At 32.7% G+C, this 17,748-nt stretch overlaps 1 protein-coding gene across 1 annotated transcript in view; it reads right to left on the reverse strand.

The window, feature by feature from the left end:
• Positions 1–14,884: 14,884 nt before the first annotated feature.
• SI (sucrase-isomaltase) overlaps positions 14,885–17,748 on the reverse strand; it is an 86,157-nt gene continuing 83,293 nt past the window's right edge. Inside the window, exon 48 of the mRNA XM_019718139.2 lies at positions 14,885–15,174. Coding sequence (XP_019573698.2) covers positions 15,106–15,174 — 69 coding nt within the window. The 3' untranslated portion in view covers positions 14,885–15,105. The remainder of the gene's footprint in view (positions 15,175–17,748) is intronic.

The raw sequence follows: 17,748 nt of genomic DNA on the forward strand, positions 1-17,748 counted from the left end.
AGCCAAACTCCACAGCCTGTTAGCATGAGGGTCAATCCCACCAACTGACACAGCAATAGCAATCTAAGCTCAACTAAAACAGAAGGGCGCACACAACCCATGCAAGGGACACTCTTGAAACAGCTGAAGCAGGTGACCAGGGAGACTGTGCCAGGGCACCATAGGACACCTACTATATAAGGCCACCTGGCCAAGACTGGGAGACATAGAAGATTTACCTAATACATAGAAGCAAACACAGAGAGGCAGCCAAAATGAGGAAACAAAGAAATGCATCCCAAATGAAAGAACAGGAGAAAACTCCAGAAAAGAACTAAACAAAGTAGAGGCAAGCAACCTACCAGAGACAGAGTTCAAAACAATCATTATAAGGATGCTCAAGGAACTTAGTGAGAACTTCAACAGAGAGACAGCAAGTATTAAAAAGGACACAGAAACCATAAAAAAAGAACCAGTCCTCAGTGAAATATATAATAACTGAATTGAAGAATGAACTAGAAGGACTCAACAGCAAACTAGATTAAGCTGAGGATCTAATCAGCAATTTGGAAGACAAGGTAGCAGGAAACACCCAATCAGAAGAGAAAAAAAAAATATCCCCCCAAAATGAGGATGGTTTAAGAGACCTCTGGGACATCAAGTATAACCAACATTCACATCATAGGGTATCAGAAGGAGAAGAGGAAAAGCAAAGGATTGAGAACCTGTTTGAAGAAATAATTACTGAAAACTTTGATAACCTGGTAAAGGAAATAAACATGTAAGTCTAAGAAGTGCAGAGAGTTCCAAACAAGATGAACCAAAGCAGACCCACACAAAGATATATTATAATTAAAATGGTGAATACTAAAGAGAAAGAGAAAACCGTGAAAGCAGCAAGAGAAAGGCAACTAGTTACTTACAAGGGATCCTCCATAAGATTATCAGCAGATTTCTCAACAGAAACTTTGCAGGCCAGAAGGGAGTGGCACAAAATATTCAACGTGATGAAAAGCAAACACCTACAACAAAGACTACTCTAGCTAACAAGGCTGTCATTTAAAATTAAACGACAGATACAAAACTTCCCAGACAAGGAAAAATAAAAAAAAACAGTATTACAAGGAATGATAAAGGGATTTCCTTTAGATGGAAAAAACTTAAAAATATCAAAATTATGAACAATAAAATGGCAATAGCTACATATTGATCAACAATTACTTTAAATGGATTAAATGCTCCAAGCAAAAGACATAGGAGGGTTGAATAGATAAGAAAACAAAACCTTTAAACATGCTGCCTTCAAGAGACTCACTTTAGATTGAAAGGCACTCAGAGACAGAAAGTAAAGGGATGGAAAAAGATATTTCATGAAAATGCAAACAAACAAACAAAAAACACAAAAAATTCTGGGGTAGCAATATTTATATCAGACAAAATAGGCTTTGAAACAAAGACTATAACAAAAGACCAAAAAGCACCCTATAATCCCATTTCTGTGTAGCTATCTGAAGAAACACACAATACTCCGTTGAGGGGACGTGTGTATCAATATGTTCATTGCAGCACGTTCATTGCATCAATATTTTCATTACAATGGCCAAGATGTGGAGTACCCTGGTTGTCTGTCAATGGAAGAATGGTTAAAGAGGTGACGGTAGATATATACAGTGGAATATTGCTCAGCCATGGAAGGGAATGGGTTCTTGCCATCTGTGCCAGAATGGATGGACCTGAAGGGTATTGGGCTGAGTGAAGTGTAAGACAGAAAGACAGATGCAATGTGATTTTGTTTATATGTGAAATCTAAAGAACAAAATAAATAAACAGAACAAAAACAAACTCATAGACACAGAAAACATTTTGATGGTTGCCACATGGGAGGGGGGTTTGGGGTATGGGTGAAAAAGGGGGAAGGGATTAAGAAGTACCAATTATAAAACAAATAAATAATGGGGATGTAATGTAGAACATAGGGAATATAGTCAATAATATTGTGATAGCAGGGTACAGTGTCAGATGGTTGCTAGACTTATCATAGTGATCATTTCTTTAGGTATATGAAAGTTGAATAACTATGGACTACCCCTGAAACTAATATAACATTGTAAGTTAGCTATATTTTTAATAAAAATCTTTTTAAAATTTCTGAAAAAAAGTCTTATTGCCATTTTTATAGGAAATTTTTGTTGAATAAATAAACACCTTAAAAAAACTTATTTATTTCTTTCAAATATGGTTGTTTTTTCCTTTGTTGCCATTTGCACAAGTAGGAAATTTTGCTGTGAGTCTTTTAGGTGTTTTCAAAAATTTAACGCAATTGCATTTTTCACATACAAACTAATTTAAAAATATATTTTTTTATAAAAAAGAGAAACCTAGAGAAATATTTGAAAGTAAGAATTCTGAATAGATGATATATATTCATATAAAACAGAGTAAATATAAAGAAATTCTGAACACAGGTAAATCAGTAAAAGTTGATGAATTGTGACAAAAGCAGTCAGTTTTTGTCCTATATTAATTATGCCTTTTGTTGTAAAATACAAATATGAGAACACCAGTGATTGAAAAAAAGCAATAAGACAATTCTGTCAAAAGAATTTTTTATCTAGCAGTAGATAGAAGACATAAATATTTGAATAACTAGATTTAAATTTATGATGTAAATATCAGTAAACCACATGAATTAATTGACCATGCCATCATATGAATGATTATCAAATGAAAAATGTATACAATAATCGAAAAAAGATGAAAATATGTTTTAATTGGTTTAAAAAGTTACATGAATGTCTTGAAATGTGATGAACACTGAGAATTTTCTGAGTAAAGGCCAGGAAACACCAAACAGATTCAGATATATAGAGAAATCTTTCACTACACAATGACCATGTGCCTGGTACAAAGTGCTTTCATGCTGCTATTAAACTGATGAAATAGGTTACTTTCTAACCTCCTTTGTATAGATGAGGAAAATGAGGATTAGTAAGCTTAATTGTGGCTGTATAGTGTATCAGCAAAAAATGGGGTATCTAGAGTCATTTCATCTTCAGTATTTGCTAGAGACATGTATGACCTTGGGCAACTTATTTAATTCTGGGTTCCTTACTTTCCTCTTTTATAAAATGGAGATAATGATATGACATACTCATTACATGTTAGTGAAGAAAAATTAACATCATATTTGTAAAGTATCTTACACAAAATAACTAGTTAAAACAACTATTAGTATAACCTGTGGCCATTCACCTTGTATCATGTAATATGGTTTCAGAATCAGGAATTTCGACTTCACAGTCACTGTCCTTAACTCACTATGTTCATAGTTTCCCCTTAGATTGCAGAAAGAGTATCGTGATAAGCTAATAATATTAGACTTGAATTCTGTTGGAAATAAATGGAAAAGCTTTTAAGCATACAAATAAGGAAACAAGAAATCATGAAAGTGAAGTTTGAGAACAATTTAACTGGAGATAGTGATCAGGATAGATCACAGGAAGGAGGGATTGAAGGCAGAGAATTTACTTGAGAAGTATTTTAATGATATTAACTTTAGGTGATAAGAATCTTAATTAGGTGATACTTATTCTAAAGAAAAGACAGGACATAATTGGCAGGTACTACGGTGAAAAAAATGTGGACAAGGCTGGAAAAATGAGGCAGAAGAGAGTGAACAAATGAAAAATGACATCAAGGTTTTCAAGTATCTGAGTTGGAACTGAGTGCAAACAGTTTGAATTTTCATTAAGAAAGTTAATAGGAGATGCTCTTTGGAAGAAATGTGGGGACATATGTGATTTGTGAGCTGTGAACATCTTTTGGTCCTTATTTTGTTAGTTACAAATGTTATATGTTCAATTTTTAATTGTGTGAGTCTCAGAAGACTAAAATACCAGTCTGATCATTCATGTAACTTAAAGGGTGGTGGTGGTAGAAAATAGTATATGAATAGATTTGTTTCTATATGTACAAAATAACCAATGATTTGTAATAAGTTAATACATTGCATCGGGGGCAAATTAGTAGTTAGTACTAGTTATTTAAGAGAGCAATTTCACAACTTATATGCTTTTCTTTATTTTTGAGCCATGTGACTACATTATTTTATAAAGCTGCATTAAAAAATGTACCCCAAAGACAGATTGATACATGAGTTTGGTATTGAGCAGGAAAATATTTCAGAGATACAGAAATGGTATTTTATCTCATTGAGAGGGTATTGAAACCAAGAACATGAATAAGATCATCAATATAGAATGAAGAAAGAAACTATCAGAAGACTATAAGCTGAAAATACCAACATAGTTGGAGCAAATAATTTATAGAAAGAAAGCTCCATCAGGATTTTACTATATAGTGTCATATAGCTTCAGGAGCAAGTGTAAGTATATCTGTATCTGTGTTCTACAGCTAATGTTATAAAATAATCTTTGTCCAAGATACGACAATTACAGTTATGCAGAATTAGGGATCAGATAACAATAGTAAGACAGCGAATTCAAGAAAGAAAATACAGGAACTAAATCAAATCCACCAAAGACGGAATCAAAGACTAAATCAAATCCATCAAAGTTTCTATTTATCTCATCTAATAAATCCCTCAAATTTATGTAAACTATTTAAATATACATATAGAAATACATACAAATAATAAGCATAGAACAATAATTTCTCACAAAATGAATTCACCTTTGGAGCTAATAACTTGATCAAGAAAAATAAGGTTACTGGCACCCAGAAACCACGTTTATGCCCCTCTAGTCACTACCTTCATAAAGGTTAGCACTTTATCATGGCTTCTATCATCATCAATTGGTTTAACCTGCTTTTTGATCTTTATATACTTGGAATCATATTGTGCATTTACTTCTGTTTGTGGCTTCTTTAACTCTTATGGTAAAATTTACCCTTTTAAGTGTATAGTCTGCAAGTTTTGAAAAATGCGTACATCTGTGTAACTGTCAACAAAGGAAAGACACAGAACAATTCCATCGTTCCAAAATATTTCTCTGTGCCCCTTTGTACTCAACCCTGACAACAATGATTTGTCTTCAGTTTCAAAGTTTTGCTTTTACTGGATTTGAAATAAATAAAATTAGAGTAAGGGGCCTTTCAGTTGGCTTCCTATACATAGTATAATGAATTAAGAGTTTCTTCTATGGTTTCATAGTTCTCCCTAGTTTATTTATTTTTATGGTAATAAAATTGTTTATTTATCTGTTCCCCAGTTGATAAACATTTGGTTTTTAGTTTTGGGCTATTATGAATAAAGCTACTGTAATATTTGCATGGAGGTTTCCCTGTGAATAGAAGTCTTTAACTTGGATAAATACATAGGAGTGAGATTACTTGGTCATGTGATAAATGAATACTTAATTTTTAAGAATTTCAAATTATTTTCCAATGTGGCTGTCCCAGTTTGACTTCCCACCAACAAAGTTTGAGAGTTGCAGCTGCTTGGCCTTTTTGTCAGCATTTGATATTGTCAGTTTTCAATTTTATTTTAGCCATTTTGGTAAGTGTGTACTGTTATCCCACTGTGGTTTGAATTGCATTTCTGCGATTATTTATGATGCCGGGCATCTTTTCAAGGGTTTATTTGTCATCTGTATACATTCTTTGGTGAAGTGTTACTAAAGTCTCTTGCCCTTTTTTAGTTAGTTTATTTTTTATTATTGAGTTTTCAGAATATATATATATATATATATATATACACACATTTGGATAAACTTTCTATACCCGATACATGATTTCAAAATATATTCTCTCAGTCTGTGGCTTGTCTTTATTTCACTCTCTAGGATGGCTATAATAAAAAAGAAAGACAATATAAAGTGTTAGTGAGGACATGCAGAATTTGAAACCCTCACATGCTGCTGGTGGGAATGTACGACCACTTTGGAAAACAGTTTTGAAGTTTCTCAGAATGCTGAACATGGAGTGATATGATCTAGAAATTCAAGTTCTAGGAATATACCTGAGAGAAGTGAAAACATATAATTTGTACACAAATTTGTACACACTTATTACAGTAGCATTATTCATAATAACCAAAAATTGAAACTAATTCAAATGCCTATCAATTGAAGGATAGAGAAATAAATGTGGTATATCCATATAACAAAATATTATTCAGCAACAAAAAGGAATGATTCATTGATACATGTTACAACATAAATGAATCTTGAAAACATTGTGCTAAGTGAAAGAATTCAGTCACAAAAGACTACGTACTGTATGATTCCATTACTACAAAATGTGTAGGATGGACAAATCTATAGAGACAGAAATTAGATTTGCAGTTGCCAGGGAATAAAAGCAGAATGAGGTGTGGCTCCTAATGGGTATGGAGTATTTGGGACAATGATCAAAACAATCTACAATTAGATACTAGTGATGGTTGCACAATTCTGTGACTATACTGAACACTGACTTGTACACAATAAAATCATGAACTTTATGTTATCTGAGTGATATTGCAATAAAACTGTTATAAAATGAATTAACATTTGCAGAGAACAAAAATCAATAAACTCAAATTGATTATTAATATTCTGCCAGTCTCCTTTGTTTGTTTAACATGTAAGAAATACACAAATTTCATCTGAGAAAGTAAGAGATTTATTATGCATGACTCGTTATACTCTCTTCTAGACATAAGCAAATAGCGGTCATTAAAGGTAAGAATCACTTGCTTGTGGATACATAATTTTTTTCTTCCTTCAGTTTCAGTTCTGGAGGCCCTTCTGCTTTTGCTGATTCAAGAATCTTCTCTGTGTCTTTGCCTCTCACCGATATGGTTCTTCCATTGGCTTTCTGCTTCCATTGGTTTAGAAGCCCAGAGTTGAGCCTCCTTTGAATTGTTTTACTGGGCACAATGAGAGAGTTCTCACCACCCAGGAACTGAAAGAGTTTCAGGAATGCAAGCTAGATCTATTCTTCACATGTCTACACCTTTCCATCTCTAATGTTGCTCCTATATTAAAAATCAGTTTCCTCTTAACATTCTTAATGGGTAGGGAGTCAGAAATACTTCATTCTATTTTCCTCACCTCATAGAAAAAAAAAAGAAAAAAAGTTATTTTCTTCACTCTGGCTTTTTCAGTACTGTAGTTGGGAGAACAGGGCACAAGACTGCACTTTTCTTTTTTTTTTTTGTTGCCTTTGTCTTTTTACTGGCAGTTTTCTGGATCCAGAAAAAGAGTAAGACATCTGTATTTCATCCTTGATATCTTATTTTCTTCCTTTTTTATTATAGCCACAAGAATGAGCTTTAATGGATGATTTATTCATCTTCTCTACCATTAAACCATTAAGAGCTTAACAAAATTTTGAACTTCATAATTTTTTTTTTTACATAGTCAGCACATTTATTAGCACTTACTACTACATACTGAGATGTTGGACATTGGAGAAAGGAAGGTATTCCCTGTTCTTTGGCTTCAAAAGCTCATAATGTAGGATTTCAACTTTGAGTTAACGTAATAGAGGTAATACTATGGGAACATGGAGGGAGACAGAATTAATTTTGCTTCAAAGAGTAAGAAAATCATGCACATTAATTTGACAAGTGAAGCTTAACTATAATATGATAACGAGTTTGTTGAGAAATAAGGCGGGAAGAAGCAACATTCTTGGTAGTGAGGGGAGGAAGAAACAAAATGAGTGTGGGAGATTAAGTTAAAATTAAAACTCTTTACAAAAATAAGGTATATCTTTCCAAAATATTCCATTTTTATCATGTTCTTCAGTAGAACTTTACACGTGTGTTTTTTCATTTGTTTGTTTGTTTGTTTGTTTGTTTGTTTTTTCCCATTCAGTTAAAGCTTTGTGTATGATGGTAAGATTTTGGGGTTTTATATAAGGATTATCATTGAAGACATGTAATCAAGAAAATAAAATGATAAGATTTGTAGCTTAGATATGTATTGTATTATGTAGCAACTGGGAAAGATAAGAGAGATGAGAGTGGAAACAAGAATAAATATTTAGGAAGTTCTAAAAAGTGTTTTTGGGTTAGAAATAACAGGAACCTGAACAAGAATAGAGAGGAGATAATAAACTGGAGAGGGATTTAGACTATAAAATACATAAGATTTATTGACATGCGGATCATTTTATTTTGTATTACTGCATGGTCTCCTTGATGTAACCATTATCAAATTAATCCTTTTAGTCCTAAAATCAGATCTGTCATATTGATTCTGTAAGTCACTAGAAAATATAGTGACTGCCATACATATATACTTTATATGTATATTTTGAAGTACAGCATTAGTCACTACTTATGGACAAAGAGTATAGCCAAGATCATGCATTATATATCATTCACTACATATCACACCATTAAATATTGAAAGCAGAATTCAAATTCAAGTCTGTTTGACTCACAATTGTATGCTCATTGGGTAGCCAAATTCATAAGTCACATAAAACAGAGTTAATACTCATACAGATAAAATGAGAATAGAGTAGCAGGCCTCACCTGTTAACATCTCTCTCTTCATTTATCCAGAGGAGGTTCTGCAAAAATGTTAGGGTTCTTGAGGAGGTAACATTTCTAAACTATCAGTCTATACTATTCTATATATTGTGGAATCTATAGCATGCTATCTCCCTGGAGAGAACATAAAGCAAGTAAATTTATTTTAGGTCTATAAGGCGTCATATTTAAGTATGTTACTTATCAGTGAAACAGTTTTTAATTGCAGAACCCTCAATTTGAACTCTTTTTTTCAGTGTTGGTAAAATATATTGGCTTCCTGTTAAACAAAGGATTGTCAACACAGGTTAAGCTTCTGTCTTTCTCTTATATTTAGCTCCAAATGTCAACAATGAAATTGCATATGTTTTTATGTGTAGTTGGTACTCAGTAAATACTTGTTCATCAGTTATTATAGTGATTATAATGCTTTGTCAGGTACAGACATGATTTGGTCTATGGTTTTTAGAATCTTCTGTGAATACTTATTTCTGGCAGGGAGTTATTTTATCAGTTTGATAGTGGTTTGTTCAAGTAGCCTCAAACACTATCCATTTTAGCCACTATTTCCAAAACTGCAACATTAAGATCCATAAAAATAGTTGCATGGATCAAAACTCAACTCTCATTTTATGATTTGATGACACTTTATTTTAGGTGATATGACTCATTCATTCATACATTCATTAATCTGACAAGTATATATTGAGGACCTCTCTATGATAAGAATAGTTCTAGCCTTTAGTAATAAGGAGGGGAATAAGCAGGGGCGCGCACACGCGCACACAAACACACACACACACACATCTTTCATAGAGTCCATACTCTAGTGGAACAAGTCAAAATATAAATAAACATATAAATAACTTTCAAAGAGCGTTAACTGCAATAAAAATTTTAGTGGAGTAATGTATAGAAAGGAAGTTGGAGCATGGCTGTTTAAAACAGATTATTTAAGAATTTCACAATCTGTGAAAAGAAAAAGAAACCGTCTATGCAGATATTCTTCACAAAACTGAAAAGGAAATGGAAAGACTTTAAATGGAAAAATCCTGGAGTATTCAATGAGAAAGCATCACTCATGATTGAGAGAAAGGTAGAAGTTGGGGTTCCATAAGTATTATAGGCCACAATGTTATTTACCCATCCCCCAACCAATCTTTCTTTTTACTCCAATTTTCCATGCAGTTAGCTGCTGACCTGAACTAAATGGTGAGAAAGGCCCTAATTTGTGTAAGGTTAATTCCACCATATACACGTAAACATATGACTCAGTTTTGTCCCATAAGGTATAAGGAAAGCTAGTGAGGTAGCATCTGAGGGAAAAAAAATGCTTGCTCCTATGAGAAAGCTACAGGAAAAAATAAAATAATGATACACCAAACTTTCTTCTTCCTCTATCTACACTGCCCAATATGGTATTCACTAGCCACATGTAGCTATTGATTACTGGAAATATGCTTAGTCTCACTTGGGATGTGCTGCAAAATGAAAAGATCACACATTGGATCACAAATAATAAAATAATATAATAAAAAATATTTCATTAATAACTTTTCTATTGATTACATGGTAAAAGTAAAATTTTGTATATATTAAATTCCTTGCAGGACATGTGGTCCTGTTTGAAATGTCCAGGGACTTATTTGGTCCACACCAAAAGGTGCTTGAAATTTGTTCCTGTTGAAAACGTCCACACTTCAAAAATGTTGCTAGGTTCAAATAGCTTATTTATAATGCTTATTTATACTTTCGGTTACAGCATTAATACATAAAAAAGTACTATCATGTTTTCTTAGTTCAATAATTTTGTTGGGTGGCTGTATTGCCAATAATAGCTTGTTTTGCCTTGTAAGCCTAACTGGTAGTGGTGCATTACCAGTCAGGTAGATGGGCTGGGGTTCAAATCTTGCAGAAAAGTTGACCAGATGTCTCTATGGACATTTTAGACAGAACCAAATATCAAGGATCTTTGTGGCATGGACCAATTGTCTTTATGGTCGTTTTGAACAGGACCAAATATCTGCCATTCAATTAAGTTAAATAACATATATACTTATTAATTCCATCTGTCACATTTTACTTTTTATGTCTTTTTGTGTGGATATTAAAGAACTTAAAATTATACATGTGCCACGAATCTGTGGGTCACATTGTATTTCCTTTTGGTAGGGCTGCTCTAGACTTTATTGTATTTGGAAAAGGAGCCTAAGCCAGGTGCAGCCATTTTTACACCAACCTAAGGATGGAACCTGAAAGATGGAAAAAATATGGGTCCACGGTGTATTGCAGAGTCATGAAATTAGCCAACCCTACTTCTTGACTTCTTATATGAGATAACTGCTTGAGACAGTGTTAGGCATTTTGTTCTCTGGAGCTGAAAACATTCTTAATAAAACAAATAGTCGAGGAAACAGACCATAAAAAGTTATATGGGCAGAAATTAGTTATTTAATTTTTTTTATTACAATGAAAGACCATAGTCAATATTTATGTAGGGGGAATGATATGATGTGATTTACACTGAAGCAATAAAGTGGATATCAGCTTCTGCTATGAGAGCCAAACAATCTCAGATTCAGTCCTTAACTTATTTCCTTACATTACTTGGGCAGTATTTTTAACCAGACTTACCATTACCTCATCAGTTACATATTGCACTCTCCTTTTCCCCTTAATCTTACAAACAGAAAAAATGATTCTATCGCATTCTGTACTTCATGCTATGGTATAATTTTTTGTGTGGGCAAGACACGTATTTCATATTATTCATGCTCTCCATTTTATTTCCCATCCCCAATTTCATTCTTCTCTGCAGTCAGTCATCTACTCTCATGTATTTAAATACTTCCAGTTCAGCTTCCTGATATTGCTCACCTATATGTGATTCTGTGAAAAAAATGTATCTTTTATTTTGCATGAATGAATTTCAAAAAACAAAAATTACATAAATGTTTTGAGCACAATTGTTTTTCATTTTACTTAACATGATGATTCTAAGTTCTACCCATTGCAGTATGTAGAATCCTATTTTTTCTTTCAAACTGATGCATAGTATTCTATCACATGTGTATATTTGATTTATCCTTTTCAAGAGTAATGAAATTGTTACAGTATGATTAGGGTCTAACTTGCATTTGAATCCAGTGTAGTAAATAATATTCTTTCTTTTCCAAGTAAGAAAGATACTACACATAGATGTCACAGATGGAAAAAAAAATTAGTATACTTCACAGGTGGCTCCAACCCATCCAAGAAGAAAAATGGGGAGAATCGATTATATTACCAAAAGAAAGAATTTTCTTCTAACTGCAACTAGACATTGATGGTGTTTCAAACAGAATTTAAGATAGCTCCCATAAATCATCACCTCCTGGTATTCATGCCTTTGTGTAATTTCCCCCCTTTATGTGTGGACAGTACCTGCCAATTACTCTAATTAACAGAATATGGAAAAGTCAGTGGGATGTAACTCCTATGATTAAGTTATCTTATATGTAATTCCATCCCACTACCAGACTCGCTTCAGAGATTCTTCTTGCTGCCTTGACTAAGGAGCCATGTTAAGAAAGTATACATGGTAAGAAATTATAGGTGAGGTTCTTGGAAGTGAGGGCCTAACACCCAGCACGAAGGCAGTTCCTCAGTCCTACTGATGTAAGGAAATTAATTCTGCCCACAACCAAAGTGTACTTGGAAGGACATCCTGCGCCAATCTAGTCTCACAATGAAAACATAACCCAACTAACTCCTTGATTGCAGTCTGTGAGACTCCTAGTAGAGGAGATAGCTAAGCAGTGTCCTGCCTCCTGACTCTTGCAAATTGTGAAATAATGAATCTGAATGGTTTTGAACTGCTAGTTTTTTTTAAATAATTTGTTATTCAACAATAGAAAACTAATTTGGGATAAATTGTTTTAATGGACTAAGTTCCCTGAGGCAAGTCAGTGTTTCCTTGCCCAGACAAGGGAAAATTAGTGTGTCTATAATAAATATTATAAGGTGAAATAGCAGTAGTATAGAACAGAGGCACAGATTGTCTTAGGTTTTTTAGGAGAAATAAGTATAAGAATCTATTGTTTATGTGGTAAGATAAAAGTAACTTACCATTCCTTCTTAAAATGAATACCTAGAAGCCTTCACACTCTTATATGTGAAATATGACACTGAAAACTAAATACAATTGCTGTAGTAATAACCACATTGCAGCAGATCGTTTATGTTTAAAGCTAACTTGATTTAACTAATTTCATCATGGGGACCAAAATTTATGGTCACAAAGTGACTTAGGCTCCATAAAGGGTATAATCATGAGGAGCTCTATCAGGTCAGACACTATCTCTGCTTCTTTGCTACCATAGTCAAAATTGAAGCCTATTAACCAAAAACCACTAGAGGTATAACTTTAGTCAAAAAAAATTAAATTTATTGACTCATTGCAAGGAGGGAGAACAAACTCAGGAAAACACTGAGTGTCTCAGTGACAGAATGCTAGGGAGGTCTTATTATAAGATTTGGGCTTGTGTCATTTGAATTGGGGTAAGTTTCATAGAGAATGGCTTTGCTCTGTATTGGGTTCCTTCAGATATCAGGACAAATTTATGATTGATTATATATTTTTAAATATATTTTTGTTAATTTTTAAATTACAGTTGACATACAATATTATGTTTTACGTGCACAGCATAGTGATTAGATATGAAGTGGTCACTCCAATAAATCGAGTAACCCTCTGACACCACACATAGTTATTACAATATTACTGACTATATTCCCATGCTATACTTTACATCCCCATGACTATTTTATAACTACAAATTTGATGATTGTTTATATTAATAATGTCCCCCCAGGGGGTGGAAGAAATGGAATAGGACTAAAGCTGCAATTGATTTAAAACAAAAACAAAAAAATAAGTCACTCATATTAACCCAGAGAAACAGGTGTTTGGTATTCTTGGGATCTGGATAATGTTTTCATTGTTTTCTGTCCTCAAAAGTGATTAAGAGTTGCCTTGTTTTTGTCTTGCTCCATGGTGGTTACCGGTTGAACTTGTCTGATGTTGTTGTTCCGTGAAAATGTTTATTTTCAACAACAACAAAAAATATTGCCTAACCTTTAGAGACACACCAACTCCAAGCTGAAAGGGGTCAATGGTTACTCTTTTTCTTTCTCAACGACAAACTGAATGTGCTTGTGCATACTTCTTTGTGCACCTCTGTGAGAGCATATCTTGGGTGGAACTTTGAGTCAAAGGGAATATAAAAAATTATTTTCACTGAATACTGCATGATTGCCCTCCAGACATGGCTGCAGTCATTTAAAAATCCCACCTGTAGTGACTATGGATTCTTTTCTAGCACCTGGTTTTATAACTTGGTCTGTTTGTCAGTTGCCCTCAATTGCTATACTATTTCTTAAAAAGTCAATTTAATTATTATCATCACTATGTCATTATTATCATTATTATTTCCCCTGGTTTTTATATTCTGAGTTATGAATTATCTTAAATATTCCATTGTAACAATATTTACTTAGCTAGAAAATAATTATATCAAATTACAGATATTAGTTGATTAAGTAAATTCAAAACAACCTAAGTATTAAAAAAATTACCAATGAATGCAATTTTAGACCATGATTTCAAGAGTCCTCCAATCTGAATGAATGAATGAAGATGATTATTCAACTAACTAAGACAGAATAGAGAATAATATTATTTTTTCCTATATATAATGCAAAGCTAGAAAGGAAAATTGGATTTCTGCTGTGGACTGAATGTTTGCATACTTCCCAAATTCATGTTAAAATTCTAATCCCAATGTAATAGCATTTGGATTGGAAATGACATCTTTGGGAGGTAATTAGGTCATGGAGGTGGAGCCCTTATGAACGGCATTAGTGCCCTTATAAGAGAGACACCAGAAAGCTCATGCCCTTTCTCTCTGCACTCCACCATATGAGGACACAATAAGAAGATGGCCATCTGTAAACCAGGATGAGGGCCCTCACTAGATGTTGTCAGCACCTTGATCTTGAACTTCCCAGCCTCCAGAATTGTGAAAAATAAATGTGTGTTGTTTAAGCCACTCAGTCTGTGGTAATTATAGCATAATGTTACAGTAACCCAAAATAACACAATTTCATTTTAGAAAATAAAGAGAAAATTTATGTTGTATGCTTATATACATCTTATTTTCTGCTTCCTAATTAAATATGCATACTAAGAAATAATTAAATCTGATGATAACTGTTGGTTAATAACTTCAATCTACTAAACTGAAGAAAATATTGTATACAATTACACAAAAATTTCACTTAATTAAAAAAATCAGTTGTTTTAATTATATCTTAGTTTCACATATATTTAGTAACTAATTTACAGTTTTATCTGATACTTAACAAGGTTAATTAGAACTACTTAATCCTACTACATATGTTTAAGAAAATGAATACAGACCACAATAATATAATAAAATTAGCATTTATTTTGATGTACACTATGCAATAACTTTAGAGAGATGTCATGAAAATCATATTTTATACAATTATGAAACCAATGTAGAGAAAACATTATAAGTATGGTGAAACTTGTATCCGGATGTTAATTTCCTTTTGGCAACAGGAATTGATGGTAATCTTCATGACCAGTTGATCTCTATTGGTTTATCTAGAGTAATATTTTTCACTGTCAGATCAATATTTAAAATCTAAAAATAAGTAAAATCACAATTAGTTGTTTAATCAGAAACATTTTTCAACAAAGACTATTTCCATAAATAAAAGTTCTCTAAGTATACAAGATATACTCTGTTTTTCTTGCAGAGTTCACAACTATTTCAGCAATAATCTCACCCAACTAACCAATTATACAGATGATGAAAATAAATCCTAGAGAAGTGGAATGGTTCTCAAAAGACAGTGAACAACTAAGACTATTAACATATTACATTGATTTTTACTTTACTTTCTCCATGAGTCCTACATATGGAGTTATTTATTATTGCACTGTATAAATCTCTATACTTCCCACGTTGAAATATTACCCAGTCATGCACATACAAATTTAGATTAGAAATATGTTTCTTTTTATGTCAATGTCAAAAGATTTTGGGATGCTGAATTTGTTATCAATGATACCAACTTTGGATGTGTTACTTTCTCTCACTGGACAGAATTTCAATCAGACCATATAGGGAATATTTTTGGAGGTGACCAACTGAGCAGCTGCAGTCAATCACCTGTAATAGTTTTATATGATGATCTCATTAGACCTTACCATTGCTTCTTTTTCTCCAATACTCTCTGTGCCTTAGCTCTGAAAGTTTGGATTCAATCATCAAATATGCAAGATAAAGAAAATCAACATTTGTTCACTGCTTACTGAGTACCAGACACTCTCTGAGGAGCTTTATAAAATGTACTCTTCACTAAAACACAGCATCTTATTACTTATTTCCCACATTTTATAGAAGAGTTTGAAAGGTTAAACTTCAATGATTTTCTTAATATCCATTAGTTTGGTTTGAAACTGATTCATCTTACACCAAAATCTAACCTAGTTTGTTTTTTTGTTTGTTTGTTTGTTTGGTTTTTATATCAAAGTGAAAAGTAGTAAGTTCATCACAAAGCTTTTAATACCAGGACAAAAGGCAACTAAGTACAACTGCTGCTAGGAAAATGTTTTAAAACTTGTACTGACAGAGCAATTAAATCATCCTTGCATATAATTCCAACACCCATGGAGAAGGACAATCAGGTAGAGAAACTGACCACTTTCTCCTATTCCCATATATCTATAAACTTTGAAAACAGTAACTTCTCATAAAAATGTATTTTATTTAAATACACTTAGAAAGAGCCACTCCACTGTTAGTAAATATGTTATTTTGGACTCACTGAGGTAATGAAGCGTTGTAAAAAATTTCATCTTAATACTTAAAAGTCTTTGTGAATGTGTTTGAAAGCAGTGGAATGAACTTTTATTTATAAATGGTGTGTTTTTATACCAAGTATTTGATCAAACTGAATTTGCAATAATACTTGATATGTTAAAATATTTAACACTGTTCAACTGACTGTATTCAGTTTATTTATAGTAAAAATTACGAGCTTTAGTTTTTACCACTGTAGTAGCAAATAAAGAATAAGAAAATATATAAGGCAAACATGCTTTTTCGATCTGATGAATACAGGTAGTTCAACAAAACTGATTTCTAATTGTGATTTTTAACCATTGACTATTCCTGGGGAATTAATTTTTCTTTTCAAGGACTGTTTCTGGTCTGCCATGAGATCACTGGACTAACTCAGTGATTCCCTTACTGGAATTTTAAAAACCAGTAAAATTTTAAAGAGAAGAAAAATGAGGGTGTGGCTCTAGGTTATCAACATTTATTTTAGCAAGGAAGGACATTAAATATACAAAACTCTAATATCCCAACCTTGGTATCATTTAAAGAAATAAAAGTATTTTAATGTCAAAGTAATAGTTAAGACTGTTCCACATTAAAGGGGAAATCCCACTTGACTACAAAACAGTGGTAACGATAGGACAGATATTAAGTTTAAATTGGATAAAATGGCCCCTCAGGTGACGTTCAACCATCACATCCCATAAAATCTATAAGGACCTAAGACTGTGTCCAAGACATAATTGCTACATTTTTAGATGAAGTCAGGCTAACAAATAGCTACCGTGTAAGTTAAATTCATTTTCAGTGATTGTTTGATTAATAGCTAGTTGTTTTCATTCCATTTTAAACACAAAAAAAGTATGTGCACAAACACTCATACAGGTTTAGCAGTGCAGATGTAGCCTTAAACTTGGACCAAACAATTATAACAGCTGGTTTCTAGAACACGTTTTTGAAATCTACCTTTAAAGTACATAGAGTCACAGAATTTAGGATTGGAAGGAATTTAAGAAATTGTTTACTTGCATATTATTATTTACTTGGAAAGAAAAAGAATGCCTGAAATTATTAGTTCAAAGAAAAAAGCTAATTACTGGCAGCAATGGGACTTTAACATAAGAATTCTGATTCCTTGTTTAATCTGTGAATTATATCCTCATACACCTGTATATCAAATTATTCATGAGTGCTAATAGACAAACCTATTAATGTTGCAAGGATTTTCAAATATATTTTATGTAAGATATATTAAAAGTTGAAATGCAGACACTTTATTTAAAAAAAAAAAAATTTGAGGCACTTTACCATATAGAAATGACAATGATTTAGAGGTTGAAGGTAAATTTAATCTTGCTTTAATTATGTCAA

Source organism: Rhinolophus sinicus, linkage group LG01 (genome assembly GCF_036562045.2).
Source record: "Rhinolophus sinicus isolate RSC01 linkage group LG01, ASM3656204v1, whole genome shotgun sequence".
Taxonomy (NCBI): domain Eukaryota; kingdom Metazoa; phylum Chordata; class Mammalia; order Chiroptera; family Rhinolophidae; genus Rhinolophus; species Rhinolophus sinicus.